At 36.5% G+C, this 17,804-nt stretch overlaps 1 protein-coding gene across 1 annotated transcript in view; it reads left to right on the forward strand.

Annotated features, from left to right (window-relative positions):
- Positions 1–17,804, forward strand: part of CSMD1 (CUB and Sushi multiple domains 1) — a 1,133,931-nt gene that overhangs the window by 845,667 nt on the left and 270,460 nt on the right. The window contains exons 11-12 of the mRNA XM_058177365.1: positions 1,928–2,031; positions 2,230–2,342. Coding sequence (XP_058033348.1) covers positions 1,928–2,031; positions 2,230–2,342 — 217 coding nt within the window. The remainder of the gene's footprint in view (positions 1–1,927; positions 2,032–2,229; positions 2,343–17,804) is intronic.

Here is a 17,804-nt window from a genome sequence, read left to right on the forward strand (position 1 = left end):
AATATTCTAGGTGTGATCTTACTAAGGATTTATAAAGCAATCTTTATAATACTCTAATACTTCTTGTTATTTTGATTTGATGCCTCTGTTTATACATCCAAGGATTGTATTACTGTAGCCTTTTTGGCTTCCGGATGATTTGTGTGGGTATCTGAAAGCCAATTTCCCAGTATCAGAACTTTATAGAGTTTGGCAGTGGTGAAATCCAATTTTTTTTACTACCGGTTCTGTGGGCGTGGCTTGGTGGGCGTGGTGTGGCTTGGTGGGCATGGCAGGGGAATACTGCAAAATCCCCATTCCCTCCCCACTCCTGGGGGAAAGATATTGCAAAATCTGCATTCCCACCCCACACTGGGGCCAGCCCGAGGCGGCATTTGGCAGCTCTCTGAATTACTCAAAATTTCTGCTACCGATTCTCCAGAGACTGTCAGAATCTGCTGGATTTCACCATTGGTTTGGTCTTTACATTATGTGTCAGGTATGCAAAAATTTGAGCCTAGTCATTTTTGCTTCTAATGAGAACTCTGGGTTGATTTGTTCAATGATCCATTTGCTTATTGTCTTGGTTGTTCATGATGTTCTCAGGAACCTTCTCCAACACCAAAGTTCAAAAGCACTTTTTCTTATACTGCTTCTTCAAAGTCCAACTTTCACTTCCATAGATTAGCACAAGGAATGCCATGGCTTGCACTGCTCTGATTCTTATAGTCTTAGACATATTAAAGCATCAAGATTGGTTTACCAACTAATAGACAGGGCATATTTGTTGACTGCTTGTTTCTTTACCATTGATGGTTGATCCTAAAAGACAGACATTATCTACCTCATTGTGTCTTCATTGTCAATTCTAAAGCTGCTCTTTGTACCTTCCATCCTTAGTTTGATAATTTTAAAATTTATTTTTAGTCCAAATTTTTTCACTGTGCTCCTTGATTGTGCTTCTTTAATTGAAAATTATGGAAAAATTACCGATTAAATTTGCACACTGCACACTTTCAAGTTTATCCTTTATATCCAGATTAGAGTAAGCACACACCCAATTAGCTCAGCTAACAAAACAAAACATAGCTTGATGTTTATTTATTGTGTGTGTATGTGCTTTTGAGTCAGCCTTGACTCCTGGTAACTGTCTGGATAAGTCCCTACAGTTTTCTTGGCAATATATATGATGTAATTGGAGAGGGATGGTCTTCAGATAATGCCATGCCATGAAAGGCTTTTAAAGGTTAAAACTAACATCTTGAATTGGACCTAGAAGCATTCTCTCATTCAAGGCCCAAATGACCAGGCTTAATGTTTCTTATGTTGGACACATTATGTGAAGTCCCAACTTTAATGTTCTAATACTGGAAAACGTGGAAGGAAATAGTGAAAGATTGACCAACTACAAGGAGGATAGACTCAGTTATAATAACAATGAATGTACAGTTACAAGACTAAAAACCACAAGTTAGGGGAAACATATTCATGGAGAAAAAAATCTATGTGATCACAAGGAGGTGAAAAGATCTTGATGGCACATAATCAATCACAAAACAGTCATATACCTTTATGGAATATCCACAACTATTAGAATTTGCTGAGCTCAACATCTGAAACAATGAGCTATTGAGCCAATCAATTTTCTAAATCTAAAGTATGCCATTAAAATTGTTTGGCTTTGAGGGACAGGTAAAGTGTACTATTCTATGCAACTTCCCATTATTTTTCATGCCAGAATTTCTTACTTCTTTATGGTGATTTCTGCACAAAAGAAAAAGACACAAAGAAAGAAGTAAGAACAAAGAAGGCAGAAGGTTATGTGCCATAATTCATTTTTTCTTTCTTTCATCATAGTGTTTAATTCAACCCAATTCCTTTTTAAAAAACACTCACTCTTTTAGAGAAGCATTGAATTGACTGACGTATACTTTTCTGATTCTGATAGGTCATAAAGCTTGCTTTTGAAGAATTTGAGCTGGAAAGAGGATATGACACTCTTACAGTAGGAGATGCTGGCAAAGTGGGAGATACAAGAACAGTTTTATATGTGTAAGTGCATTACATTATTCATTGGAAATTCTACTCTGCTCTTTTTCCAATTCCTTAAACTACATAGGCAATGATTTTTGTCCCAATTGTATTATCAGTGAGTTAGAACATTTCTGTAGATTGAATAGAATCTTTGCAAAATTACAAATACCCCCAATACTGTTCTAACTTTGTAACAATAAATTCTGTTTTTTGCAGTCTGACAGGCTCCAGTGTTCCTGATCTTATTGTAAGCATGAGCAACCAGATGTGGCTCCATCTACAATCAGATGATAGCATTGGCTCACTAGGATTCAAAGCTGTTTATCAAGGTATGTTTCGGATTCAATTAATAAATGAAGTTATTTTGAAAAGAGACATAAAACCAATGCATCAGAAGTATTGCTGCTAAATGTTCAGGAAATTGCTATGTGTATATATATATATATATATGTATGTATATATATTTACATACATCCACATAGATCCATGTTTAAGTGATGCAAGTTCCAAGAGCCCTCCCAACATAACACAAGAAAAAAAGAAAATATTATAAACTAATTATGCAGCAGGCAGAATGGTTTGCTTCTACATTATTTTTTGCGTCAGCCTCATTTCTGAAGACTCCAAGCGGCTTACAATTAAAAATGATTTTAAATGATTTTTCACATTGTGAAAAAAAATCAACAGTATTAATGAATAATACTATTCAGTATCTTTTATAGCTTGATAGTAGTCTAGGGATGAGGGTTATAGGAGACATCACTGAGAAGCTTTTGCTTGGGATCCCTATAAATGGCATTCCTTCAGATTTGAAACCATCAGTAAGCTCTTTCTATTCTATCATCCCAGTTGGTCAGATACAAGTTGGAAAGGGCAGTTTTGAAGATATCCAGGGTCTAAAGCCATGGAGTGCTTTAAAGGTGATAAGACAGTATCTTGAATTGAATCAGGAAGCTGACTGGCATTCTGTTCAGCTCCATAACCGTAAAGTGTCTTCCTGTGAGGTGACAAGGGCATGAGTGACTGAGAACAAACTCTATGTTCCTGAATTGGCCCAAATTGGAATCCCAGTTGTTATTATATAAAGACCCTCTTGGCCATACCTTCACAAGGAGCTCTGAGTCTGCGTCCAGATCGTAAATCAGGTACATGTAAGGGAATGTAGCTTCAGCATACAGTATATCCAAAATATACTATATTTTGCTTATTAAATCCATAACATTCTATCCTGCTACAATTCAATCTGATATTGTTTCTCTTCATCCAGACCCTAATAGCTTTTGTTCATTGGGTCAGCATTTCTGCTCTGCTTAGATATATAGCTGGGTATCAACAGCACAGTGATAATACCTCATTCTGTGCCTACAGATGACTTCTCTGAGTGGTTTCATGTCAATAAAACATCAGGAGCAACAGGAGCAAGGACTATGGCACCCCATAAGTTCCCTATGGATTGGCCCTCCCACTATCACCAACTAGATGCAATCTTCAGAAAGGGGGACTACCGCTGCAAAGTAGGATCCCCCTTTCTTTGAAGAAAGATACCATGGTTGATGCTTTCAAAAGCCATTAAAAGATCAAGTAGGAGATTTGGTTCCACATCCAGGCCTGACCAGAGACACCCTGAATAATCTATTTCATCCAAGATTCTTGATAATTGTAACCCAACTATTTTTGTCCTTTTTCATTGGAGATTAGTAGCTGTCTAAAACAAATAGACTGAGCAATGCTTCTTGAGGAGATGGGGCATTTATTTCAAGACAGGACTATGACTAATTGGCCAATGGAAAGGTTTTATAGTCTCTGAGGGCTACGGCCTAGATGAGAAGGCAAGGAAAAAAACTTTCACTATTTTAAGTATTGTACTCACCAATATTAAACACATGTGCTTTACTATGGACAATTGTTAGCTATAGGTTATTAGAAGGTTATACAGTGTGTTTTTTTTCCCCATGCAGGATTGTCATAGCAACAAAGGTGCTTTCTTTCCCATATAAATGGATTGGTTCAGGCTGGGTATTTAGTTGGAGAAATTTGTAATAACTGTATTCATTTTCTGTGGTTTCAAAAGCAAAATGTATTTTCTGAGCTATTCTGTCCAAACCTACGCCTCCTCCTCGTCCATTTTTGTTTTCATATCTTGGTATTCTGGGAAGGAACTGAATATTCAACTCTAAGAGAAGATGGTTCCAGCAGGCTTCATTCCTTTAAATCAAATCTTGGATCATTTAATAAGAGATTGTAAAACCTATATATTTATATTAAATGAGCGTATAAGATAAGTCTATGGGTGTGTTGTTTTGAAGAATTCATAATGAATGCAATTCTATAAATAGAAAAGCTTTCAAAGGCCATCTAGCCCGGGGGTCTCCAACCTTGGTCCCTTTAAGACTTGTGGACTTCAACTCCCAGAGTTCCTCAGCCAGCTTTGCTGGCTGAGGCACTCTGGGAGTTGAAGTCCACAAGTCTTAAAGGGACCAAGGTTGGAGACCCCTGATCTAGCCTATGAGATATATTTTCAGTGCAAACATCAGTTTCAAAGAGCTAATTTGAAACTTGGCAGGACAGCAGAAAGAGTTAAATTCCCTCTCATACTTAATGTATTCCCAGTTATTATTGCCCTCAGCTGATAAAATCTATCTGTGCAGGTATAGATAAAGATGTCCTTGAGTTAAACTCAACTGTTGGTGATTGCATCTATTTCTTTTTCTTGAGTGTTGTAGAAATGGTTTGCCACTGCCTTCTCCCAATGCAGTAGTAACTGCATGCTAAGTGCAACAATACATTTATCTAATTAAAACAACAACAATAACAACAGCAACCTCACTACCATTCTCTCCCAGTTACAATTTACTACTTCTAGGTTACAAAAAGAACTAAAAATAAATATTTTATTCATTTTGTCAAAAAGAGAGAGAGAGAAAGAGAGAGAAACTATGATTGACAATTCCACTCAGATGTTTCTCTGGAATTCCTGTTCAAAACATGACAGAGTTCTAAACCCGGAAATATGATTGTTTGAGTCAAGGTTAAGAAATGAATTTACTGAAAACGTAAACTTGGAAAGTATGCAATATTTTGTTTCCATCTTTAGAAAGTGAATTATATCACACTAAATACATTCTGCAATCATATAGAAACTCTTCATGATAAGAGACTCCAATGCTTCAGATTATAGTCATTTCTGTGGGTTACTAATGAAAACTGTTCTATTGACTGTATCATTCAGATAACACTTTTCTGGGTATGGAATCATTTGATAAAAAAATAATATTTTTTTAAGCATATAAGCCTTATATTGGCTTGCTATTTTTTTACTTGAGGCACTAGGTTTAAAGCTGAATTCAGCAGTTGATGTATATGTTTTTTCCTGTTTTATTTTGTTTTGTTTTGAAAAAGTATTTTTAATCAGTATTATCAGCTTTGCTAATAGGTAGGAATCTGCTGTCTGTCTGCATATGTGTGTGTGTGTGTGTGTGTGTGTGTGTGTGTGTGTGTGTGTGTGTGTGAGAGAGAGAGAGAGAGAGAGAGAGAGAGAGATGTCTGCTATACATCCTTTGTCTGGTTGCTGATGTAAAAGATAAAGAAGTAGACATAGTTATATAAAGCCTGGGATTATGAAGCCATACACCATATTAACATTTCATAAATTATCAGAGGAGTGGGGGGAAAAAAAGCTTTTTCTTCCCCCAGTATGCACAAATGAGCTTTCCATAAACTGTAATACAATATTTGCATCTGAGAAGAAGCAAAAATATATTATGCGATAGAATTTCAGGCTCTTTTGTCAATAGAAGTCTTTTTGGACTGTCAAATTCTAATTCTATGGCACCTGATGATAAAATGTACTTCTGTAAATCATATTTTGTATAATTTGCCAAAGCTATTTAAGTAGCAGCAGGGAGTAAATTAAAGTAGATTTCCTTTGTGCTGTGCTGCTGGATCACAAAAAATGAGGCTATTTTTAGAAGCACATTGAACATACGCTTTGCGTAAGATGGCTCATGCTTGCAACATTTGCACACAAATTCATCTTTGACACCAGAATGAGTTTTATTATATTTAGCACTATCAATTTCCCGGATTATAATAAGAATTATCAGAAAGCAATTTCTTCTTATCTAGAAAAAAAATGTTAAGATTTTAAGCTCTATTTCTAGAAGCTCTGGAAAAAAATCAGAACAATAATATTATGTGATAAGTGATGTACTGCTAAATTGTACAATGAAGGAAAAGACAGAAAATTGATGTGAACCTTTATTTGGTAATTAAAAGGTTATTTTCTGCCTATTTTAGCCTATTATAACCAAGAAGTATTAATTTCAATATGGTTATTTTTTTAAATAATATTGATTTGAAGAATGAACTAATGAGAAGGAGGATTTAGAGATTTTTAGATCAGACCACGGTTTAATTTGTTTAATCAATGCATTTTTTAAAAATCCTATTAATGAATTGCTGGGAGAAATAAAAATTAAAGTTTTCATAATCAATGCCCCACTCTGAGAAACATTCTCATTGTATTATGGCTATATGTAGCCTTGTCCAGCAAATCTTTGTAAAGTATAATAACATAATAGCAAAGTAGATTCAACATAATCTTATTAAAATTAAGAGAAAAAACTAATAATTGATGAAATACCTCAAAATAATTTTTATGATTTTTAAAATAAACTGGAATCAAAATTAGTTTTATGTTGCTGTTATTCAACTATAATTTTGTATGACTATATGGTATAAATAAATTACTTGGAAAAGTCATATGTACAATATTTTAGCTTCCCTTTCTTTTCTAGCAGAAAATAGCGTAATTCAAAGAAGAGTGAATAATCTTTTTGGATCAAGAACCACATAAACATTTGTGCAATGTGCTAAAAGCCACATTTAAAGAAATAAGCAGGGTGGAACAGTAAATGTCTGAATGTCCAAAATGAGTGAAAGGGGTATTGCGTATCCATGGGTGCACACAAACACCTCCACTATTGGGTCTTTGCAGTTTGAAGCATATACATTCATAACCCGCATAGCCATGTATTTAACCATGATGAAATGTTTTCCCCTTAAAAAATGTAAATTGAAGAGTTTAAAATCACATCTGATTGACTGGTTATACACCATAATCACTTAGCAAACACGAAGTTATATTCCCCTCCAGGACAATCTGCCCTCAACCTGGTCCTTCAGGTCTTCCAACAGTACATCCATCCCCACTTTTATTGAGTCCCTCCACCTTTTCTGAGCACTGCTGGATGCCAGCCAATCCACAGATAAATAAATTCAGGCAGAACCTTTTTTTGTGCCCTTTTTTAACCTATAACTAAGGACAGCAGCTGCAACATAGTCAAGGGCTGGCATGTTGAGAACAGGTATCCAATTACCGTAACAAATCACAAATTCAAGGGAAAACATGAGAGACACAGTGAGGCACAATCCAGAGTTCAAAGCCCAGCATGACAAGCTTAAGAACTACAAAGGTAAAGCTTGAAACATTGTTCTCAATGCTCTTTGTCAGAGGAGGAAGCCAATAAATAAACCAGGCTGAGATATCACTGGAGAAGTTCAGTTGATGTACATTACTCATTGGAGTCTATTCTCCTAACAGCCTGCTTTACGAATGGGGGTTCCAGTTTGGAACTACTGCTGTTAAGACTTTGTATAAGGTAGCAAAGCCTGGAATGTATTTGGTAGAGAAGTAGTAATGACATTATTCAAGATCAGGAAAAGGGGATAATTGGCTTAAATATTTTAAAAACCAATGTACTAGAAAATGAAGTAAAATCACCGCTCCAGGCATTAGGAAGTCGGAAAATTGCAGGAATTGATGAAATATGTATAAATAAGACAAGCAACAGAAGTAACGGTAGTAGTAATAAAAGTCCTAAGCAAAGCATGCCATCAGATCTGGCAAAGAACCCAGATCTGAAAGATCCAAAGAAGTCTTCAAAGAAAGGAGATTTAACAGAATTTGTAGATTGTCATACAATATCCTAAATTTATCATACTACCAAAGTAAAGCTTAGGACCATCCAATATAGATTAAATCCTTTTATTTAGGAAAATGATGCCAGGTACTAGAGCTGATTTTAGAAAGGTCCATGGAACAAGTAATATTGCTGATACACCCAGGATAATTGAGAAAGTCAAAAAAACAAAAAACAAAAAACAAAGAGAAGTTAATATGTGTGTGATTAATTGTACACAAACCTTTGGTAATATTAAATCATGTCAAGCATAAAATGTCCTTAGGAAAATATGAATCCCAGAACCTCACATTTTCTTCATGCAAAAAAATATACCCAGGTCAGGAAGTCACTGTCTGGACAGAACATGATAAAAAAGACTGGCTCCAGGTCAGCAAAGGAGTGAGAGTCCTTATTCATTCAGTCTACATGCTAAATATATACTGAGAAGCTGGATGGGAAAAAGCTGAGTGTGGTTTAAAGTTGGAAGAAAAAATTTCCATAAGCTGCACTATGTTGATGATTATCCTTTGATAGCTGAAAATGCAAATGATTTACAATTCTAATAATGAAAGCCAAGAAGCACAGTGAAAAAAAATGGGCCTAAGATTTAAATATGCAAAACAGAAAACTAATAACAAGTACAGTAACCAGCTGTAGAATTAACAATGAAAATTTTGAAGTGGTGGATAGGTTTTGTTTTTTTTTGAGTTGACAATGAACAGTAAAGGAACAAGCAATCAAGAAATATATCACAGATTTATACAATTACCAACAATGGCCTTGGAAATGATATTTAGACACCATGACCTGTCTATACCTAAAAAGATCAGAACTGATTTTCACTATAACACTCTATGAAATACATGGACATTAAAGAAGTAATTTAGGAAGTGTATTGAAGCTTTTGAAGTTTGATATTAGATAAGATTCTTGACAATTCCATGAATGAACAATAAACAAATGGCTCATAGAACAAATCAATGCAGAGTTTTCATTTGAAGTAAATGACCCTTCTCATTTATAGTCTTATAGTCTCATGCAAAGTCTTGAGATGTTTAACATTATGTATAAGTCTTTGGATACAAGATGGGCAGCAAATAAATAAAATTATATTATATTAGATAGAAGGAAGATAATAAGAATGTAACTAGTACCAAGGTAGAAGGACTTACTTACAGTGGTGAGGAGTGTACTGTTGAAAGATTCAAAGTGCCAGATTGTGGTTAGATAATCCTGGAGAAGTTTTGCTAAATAACACCATCAGCATTGACAAAATCCCCAATAGTCAATTGCAAAAGGCAGCTTTAATCAGCTTAAATCCTTCAAACACTATGAAACAACTTCTAACTATCCCAGGACCTTGGGAAGAACTTGATAGGTAGATAAAAATGCCAAATTCAATCTAAACATCTGGCTAACTCTGAGATGAAGAATGAGTACTAAGCCTTTCAGACAATTAGTTAAATTTTCTAGAAAATGATGAAACCATAGCAATCGGTGTGTTCAGAAGATCTGATACTTAAATAGTTTAAATGTGAATTGCAGCGGTCACATTGCCATTTCATTTTATAAAAGATTTTGAGAGACTTCATGTAGATTTGATCACTGACATTTCATCTATGTTCCATTTTAGAAGTTAGTCTTTACACTTTCTTTTTTGTTACAGTCTAAAAAAATGCTATTTTACCCATCACTTCAACCAGGTTAATTGCTTGACATCAAGGGAATTTTATTTTAGTTCATTGGACATGAGGTCTACTGCTAATTAAAATTTAATTAAAGTATGTGTATTTCTGTAAGATGATATATAAATAGGTTGTCAGTTCAACAGTTCACAAGAAAGGAGGGAATAAATTATTGGTACAAATCAGCTTGTAATATTTTTTGCAAAGTATGAGAAAAACCTGTGGTTGGTTATCACACACTTCAAGCACAAAGGAATTTTTTTAATGTATTATACTAGTATTAGAATATGATTATGATAGTCACAGTAAGATTAACCTATAAAGAGCACTTCTGCCAGGTAAACGTTTCTAAGAAATTTACAACTGGCTGAGGGATTCTGGGAGTTGAAGTCCACAAGTCTTAAAGTTACCAAGGTTGGAGACCCCTGCTCTAAAGCACCTGAAGACAGGACAAGAAGCAACAGATGGAAACTAATCAAGGAGAGAAGCAACCTAGAACTAAGGAGACATTTCCTAACATTGAGAACAATTAATCAGTGGAACAACTTGCCTCCAGAAGTTATGGGTGCTCCAACACTGGAGGTTTTCAGAAGAAATTGGACAACCATTTGTCTGAAATGGTATAGCAATAGCGTTTAGACTTATATACCACTTCATGTAGTGCTTTACAGTTGTCTCTAAGTGGTTTACAGAGTCAACATATTTCACCCAACAATCTGGGTCCTCATCTTACTGCCCTCAGAAGGGTGGAAGTCTGAGTCAATCTTAAGTCGGTGAGATTCAAACTGCTGGCAATCGGCAGAATTAGCTTGCAATACTGCACCACCACAGCTCTAGGGTTTCCTGCCTGAGTAGCAGGTTGGACTAGAAGGCCTCCAAAGTCCCTTACTACTCTGTTATTCTGTAATTCTTCCCACCACCACTTCTAAGGAAGGATGGCTAAATCACTAAAAAAATGTAACTCCCCAAATCTTGAAGTTAAATGGCCTGTGCCACAAATTGCAAATGGGGAGGTTAGATACAAGGGATTCAGGGCAACTGTAAATTTGCCCACAATGCAGGAATGCAAGAGTTTGGAGATGGTACAGGGGTACTTCTTTCAATAGCTGAAGTTCCATGTAGACAAAAAAATACTTCATCCCGAGCTAGGTTCAAACAACACAGGACAATTTTTGCTTGATGGCAAAAATAGTGTTTATTTAACAGTGAAATGAACAGCTTAGCAATCGATGATGCCATGAGTTTTTTAACGACAGGATCAGTAGTATTGATAGGAAAGCCTATCACTTCATTTAGGAAGTGTGTGAAGACGTCTGCCAATGTGTTTGCCTCAGAGGATTGAGCTGGGTCCAGAGTAGTATTTTCTGCAGGGTAAGATAAGCTTTGTCCCTTTGTGTGTCCAGGTGTTGGCCTTTGGGTGATGGACCTGGTGTTGGGAGAATCTCATTGTGTGGATAAAGGATTTCTATATCTCAAGGGGATGCCTGTATATGCCAATTTCCTAGTGGGACATGTGTTTAGTCAGTTTTACCATAGAAACAGGCAGAAAGACTTAAGCAATCTTTGTTTTATTGTTTGGAGTTCACCAACAGGTTAAGCCTGGTGGCCAGCATTGGTGAGTGGTGTGGACAGCAAGGGTGACAAGAGTTCTTTCCTTCTGACAAAGGCAGATCCAAGATATTGGAATAAAATTGAACATATTCTTGTAACAACATCTAAGCCTTTTGTATGTGTGTGTGTGTGTGTGTGTTTTCGTAGGTTTTTATGGGTAAAGGTATGTAGGTTTTGGCATATTTGGGTCTTTTCCTATGTAAGGTTGAAAGTATCTAGGCGACATTTCGACGAGATCTCACTCGTCATCTTCAGGCTGGAGTTTTTGGCTTCATGCTTATGTGAGCAAAGCGTGGTTATAACTGCCGTTTCTCTATAAATACTGCTGGGGGGGTAGTGGAATACTGGATTAGTTGCTGTAAGCTGATTGGTTGGCTGTGTTGTTACCTCTTGATTGGTTAATGGAGTTGATGTTTGAAGCTGTGTTGTTACATCTTGATTGGTTGATGGAATTGATGTTTGCAGATTGGTAAGCTGTTTCGTAGCATCCTGTGTGGGATGTAGCAACTCGGGTCCTGGTCTGGTTCCGAATTTGAGGTCCTGTTATGTGTTTATAGCATGTCAGTTTGCTTTGCATGGGTATCAGAGGGGGGTTAGCAGCTGGTGATGCTGTCATGGTCTGGCTTCTGGATGGTGGTTGTAATTCGTCTATGGGATGGGTTTGGGTTTGAATTTGGTGAGGATGATTGGTGGTGGCGTCATGTGTTATCCTGGGTCTGGTGTCAATTTTTGTGGCTGGGACTCATTTCCTGAGTAGGGTTAATTTCCAGACGTCTGAACACAAGAATGCAGTCAGAAAAGAAGAAAAAACTTCCTCCCTTTTCCAGCACCTTAAAGCAACAGGACATGACATTGATTTTTAAGGACCCAAATTAATCTCCAAAACTGAACACTATCACAAGAGAATAATTATGGAAGCCATCGAAATAGAGAAACACCCCCACAACATGAATAAACATAACGATATCTCCCGCTTACCAGACATTACCATGACTTGGACTGCTGCTTCTGTATCTAGTAAGAGATTACCTCAGAACAGAGCAGGTGTATTTTCCAGTAAGTTCTCCTTTTTCAGGACTTCATCTGTAGAGAGTTCTCTGGCTCTTGAGTTGCAAGGTCAGAAGCCCTTAAACTCTGTGCCTTCAATTCAGTCTCACTCCTCAGACTGGCCCCTAGCACTAAACAGCCAGAAACGGATTTGTTTGAGCTGTTTTTAAGTCTTCCCAGGAGCCAGACTGTCTTTAGGAAGACAGACGGCACACCTTCTCCAACATTATGAAGTGTAAATGTTCCAGGTCTCTGATAAAATTCAATTACAGAGACTTCGGTGTACACCTAAAAATGTGTTACATTATTTTCTTTTATTTGGCTTGTGCACAAAACCTTTTCCCATTCCCTTTGCAAGAGTTTCCCCTTAGGCTGAGTCTTAGTTGTTTACACTTGGACCAAGGTGAATTTTTCTTGGCTGTTGTGGATTTTCAAACAAAATAAAGAGTATTTTAAACAAACATTCTTGGTGTCGCTTTATATTTTAAGGGTTGTAATCTGGTAAAATGCCTCTGTAGATTGACTGTCAGTTACTGGGCTTCTAATGCTGTTGTGTTTTCAGTTAACAGTTAGGGTTGTTTTTTTTTAACCATTTTTCTGTATTCAGTATTTTATTAGAATTTTACAATGTTACATGCCTCTAAACTCTAAAGGGAAGGCATTGTTTATTAATTTCAGGGGAAGTTCTGCTGGTTTTTGACAGATTCATCATTCCCTTTCATGAGATATAAAAGACACAAGGGTAATTAAAGCTGAAGCAGCATCCCTCGTGTTCTCTTTCTCTCTTTGCATATCAAACATGATTGCTGTTCTTAGGACACATTTATCTCACTAGAATTGGGCAAGAGAGCAATGGTGGTCATTCAGATCTATTATTGCATTTTTGTAATTGATTATGAGTTCAATTATCAGCTTAAGAGTTCCCAGGGTTTTTTTGGGAAATGGATTCTGGGATGGGCTTCCTTCTTTATGTTGGAAAGAAACCAAATACAAGGCTGATATACCAGAATGCTATCTGCCATTCTCTTTAGCAGAGGTCTCCAAACTTGACAACTTTAAAATTTGTGGACTTCAACTTCCAGAATTCCCCAGCCCTGTTTTTTAGCAACCCTTTCATCCCATACTTGTAGAGTGATCTTTGATATCCATGACTGTGTTTTTTTTCCTAATTGAAATATAAGTTGTTTGCAGAAGAAAACCTTCCATATTCATTTAATACAGGGGATGTTTCATTTTTTGTTTTTAATTTTGATTGGAAGTATGCAGCTTTATCAAAAAGTGTTTCAGATAGTTAAAATTCTGGTAGTGCTTGTGATTGGGCAGTACTACCTGTAGGAAAAATGTGTATTAATGTTATTTCTAATTCAATTCTTGGGAGTGGTCATTCTTTTAATTCCCTTTTTTCTCTAGCACATTTTTTAAAGTAATGCCAGTTACACCTCCTCAATACATTCCATCACAAAACCAGACAAAAAGGCACCTTTGCATGTGCCATTATAATAATCTAACTGATACATAATGAAGGTATAAGATGATCAAAGCAATCTGGGTTTATCCACAGGTGGGTGAATTTTTATTGAAACTCCAGGTTTATTCTGATTTCCACATTTCTCAAGGTCAGACCTATCTAACTCAGTGGATCTGATTGCCACACAATTCTGTTACTAGATGTAATAGATCTCGCAGAAATGCTAGACTTGTTTTATTAAATTTGCAAAGAGACACAAAAAATGCAACTTCATTCTATTTCTTTAGCTTATTTCCAAAGTTAGAAAAACTGAACCAATGGCAAATTAGTCATGAGACAGTCTCAGAGAAAATAAGGAAAGAACAGAAATAATTGAGATCAGCTCCCAAGCTATTCTAAATAAATTTCTTTCTCTAGCAGTGAAAGGGAAATGTGGTTTTTTTTTCCTTTAAAAAGGGTACAAAATACCAAAGAAAAATACTCTTCATCTTGGAAGCTTTTTGAAGCATGACAGGTAGCTTCTAATTGTAAAAATCAAATATCACACTTCAAATAAACAATGATTTTCTTTACACTACATTCCCCCTTTTTTTTCTCTTCAATTTTCATTTCCAAATCCTGCTATTTTTACTAGCCAGTCTTGACTAGTATTGATTAATCAGCAAGACTGACATTGAATAAATTGACTAACCTAGATGAATGACTGATGATAGCTCTTTTCATTTTCTAGCTCTGTGCATGTTTAGTAACTTTGCTTTTCCTATGAAAATCAAAGGCAGCCATGAAATACTAACATAATTTGAAGGTCAATTTATGGCAATTTTGAATAGTTACTTGTTAAAATATGATGGGCTCCCATCTGTGCTTGCCATGGTTAAGAGTCTGTTGGACATTTATGGCAAAAATAAGCATGGTACAGGTAGTCCTCTTGTTACAGCAATTGAAACTGGGATTGCCATTGCTAAGCAAATGTGGTTGTAAAGCACAATGTCATGTAACCACATCACTTAGCAATGACAATCCTGGGAATGAAGGTTCCTATTGTAAACCCAAGACATTCAGGTTGTTAACCACAAAACAGGGTTCTGAGTAAGGAGGCTGGGGATGCCATGGAGGGGGGATGTTTCAGGGGGTAGGGGAAGCCTGCAAGGCCTGGCCTAGGCTTTGCATAAGCTAAAGGCTGTGGGAAGCAGAATATGAATAAAAGGAAGTTGGGGGAGAAGGAGGATACCATACAAGTGAAGAGAGGCTGGTGGTGGACTTATCAGAACATCTTGCAACCTTTTCTGCGGGCTTCCCCATTGACTTCGCTTGTGGGAAACCAGGAGGGAAGGTTGCAAATAGTGACCACAGAGGCCTCCAATCATCATAAATGCAAGCTGGTTACCAAAATTGTAAATCATAACCTGGTGACCATGGGGCAGAGATGGGTTTCAGCAGGTTCTGACCGGTTCTGGAGAACCAATAGTGAAAATTTTGAGTAGTTCAAAATTTCCTATTCTATTCTATTCTATTCTATTCTATTCCATTCCATTCCATTCCATTCCATTCCATTCCATTCTATTCTATTCTATTCTATTCTATTCTATTCTATTCTATTCTATTCTATTCTCTGCCTCCCAGGTCCCAGCTGATCGGGAGGGAATAGGGATTTTGCAGTAACCTTCCTCTGGATTGGGGTGGGAATGCAGTATCCTTACCCTGCCATGCCCATCAAGCCACACCCACCAAGCCATGCCATACCCACCAAGCCACGCCCACAGGATTGGTAGTAAAAAAAATTGAAACCCACCACTGCCATGAGGATTGGGCAATGGCTGGAACTTCGAGGAGTGGTTGTAACTACCACTCGTTCAGTGCCATCACAATGCTGAACAGGTGGTCGGTAGCGAGGACTGTCTGTATGCTCTTCTTGAAACATTTGATTAAAAAAATACTTGGCATCTGAGTGACAAGCAGTATTGATAATCCCTCTTCAGTGCTACACTTGATTTACTAAATGGAACTGCAGGTGGTAATTTGAGGTGCTTCCTCCATTTCATGGATAAGATTGAGTGGCACATTAATTTAAGGATCATAGTCTCTGATGAGGTGCAGATCAATTCTTCAGCAGGATCAATCCTGAGGCTGTGACATCTCAAAGTCCCACTGGCATGAAAAAAAAATCTTTGACATATAAATGACTAAAACAGTAAACAGTAAAATGAATGGGGGAAATATACGTAATATACTTATCATACTCTATTTTCTATAAGAATATTGCCATTTGTAGTGAATTCAAGTTGGAGGACTAGAGCATGCAATCTATTTTTTTCTAAGTGGTCCTCTCCTAGAAATAGAGAAGAGTCTGTATGCAGGGCAGTGGTGGGGTTCAGCCAGTCCGCACCACTTCCGGAGAACCAGTTGTTAACTTTCTGAACAGTTTGGCAAACTGGTTGTTGGAAGAAATCATTAGAGCAGAGAACCGGTTGTTAAATTACTTGAAACCCACCACTGATGCAGGGGGATGGATGGAAAGAAGGAAGGAGGAAAGAAGGAAGGAAGGAAGGAAAGAAAGAAAGAAGGAGGAAGGAAGGAAGGAAGGAAGGAAGGAAGGAAGGAAGGAAGGAAGGAAGGAAGGAAGGAAGGAAGGAAGGAAGGAAGGAAGGAAGGAAGGGATTTTAGTATATTTTATAATCAATGCCTCGCATTGGAAGTAAGGAAGATTCTATACACTGTTTTGTTTTTGTTTGGTTCTATATTGGAAACTGTGTTTATTATTATATGGAAAAAATACATTCTCCCTTCATAGACAGAATTCCAAAAAATGACAGTACAACAAGTTTCATATTATATCTTATCATCAAATAATAATACTGTATCTAAAGAAGACTGCTTCTTTAAAACACCCTAATCATTTTTTTGAACTTGGGAGTTCAAGATGCATTTATATAGGAAAAATATACAAATCCTAGGACAGCAATGAATAGAATGTTTGCAAAATTAGAATTGGCTGTGGTGGAAACTGATGAAGGAGACCATGTCATCTAGCATGCTAAATGTTTCGTGTGAATGTGAGAGAACAGATTAGGGATTTTATAATTTGAGATCTCTATCCTGGCATTCTCCATTGCTGTGCGGCTGCAATGTTTTAGAATTCCAGACAGATTACTAAAAATTGGTATATCAGAATGAAACATACAATGTAATTTTGCTACGTGAGTAAATATTGAAATAGAGAAAGCTGTGATGTGTTATTTTAGATGTATAAGCATTATCATGGGTAGATGCAGACACTTTTTTGTGTTTGCCATTAGTGGCAAATTAGAGAATAAGAAAAGCTACTTTAAGGCAGACATTTTAGCAACAATTTTCTCTGCCTTCTCAGATGTGTTCCCAACTTGGAATAGGATTGACAATCTGAATGACTGTTAAAATACTATCAGATAGTTTCAGTAATAACCCAGCCATCTCAATCTTCTTTAATACTATATAGTAAAATAAAATAAAAAATAGCCTAGAGAAATTTATGTTAATTCTTTATGACTGATTAGCATCTTCATGGTAATTGACACAATGAGAAGTGCTCTTAAAAATCTATTAGAGTTCTTGGGCTGCTGAAAAATCAAAATTTTAATCTCAACCCTTTTGAACACTTCATAAATAATGTGGACAAATTAAAAATTAAGTCTCAAAAAATGATACTAAATGACTTCTTAGAAGTAAGGGAGAGTAAATGGCTGTAGAAGTAAATGGAAATGGTAACTTTCCACTTGGATAAAAATACACCCTGATATTTTTCAATTTGCAAAGAAAAGGATAATATGGACATTTCAATTCTAATAACATTGGGATTGACAAAAAATGCTTCCTGTTGGTTTTCAGCAGACATTTGTGCTGGTTTCTTTGAAGAATGGAAATATTGCCAGACTGTATTTGCCGAGTAGTATTGCCAGTGGAAATTTACAATTCTCAGCCATATAATTTCAAAGCACCTCTACTCAGCAGTTACAAACTAGATCTGATTAGATAGTTTCC

Source organism: Ahaetulla prasina, chromosome 1 (assembly GCF_028640845.1).
Source record: "Ahaetulla prasina isolate Xishuangbanna chromosome 1, ASM2864084v1, whole genome shotgun sequence".
Classification (NCBI taxonomy): Eukaryota; Metazoa; Chordata; class Lepidosauria; order Squamata; family Colubridae; genus Ahaetulla; species Ahaetulla prasina.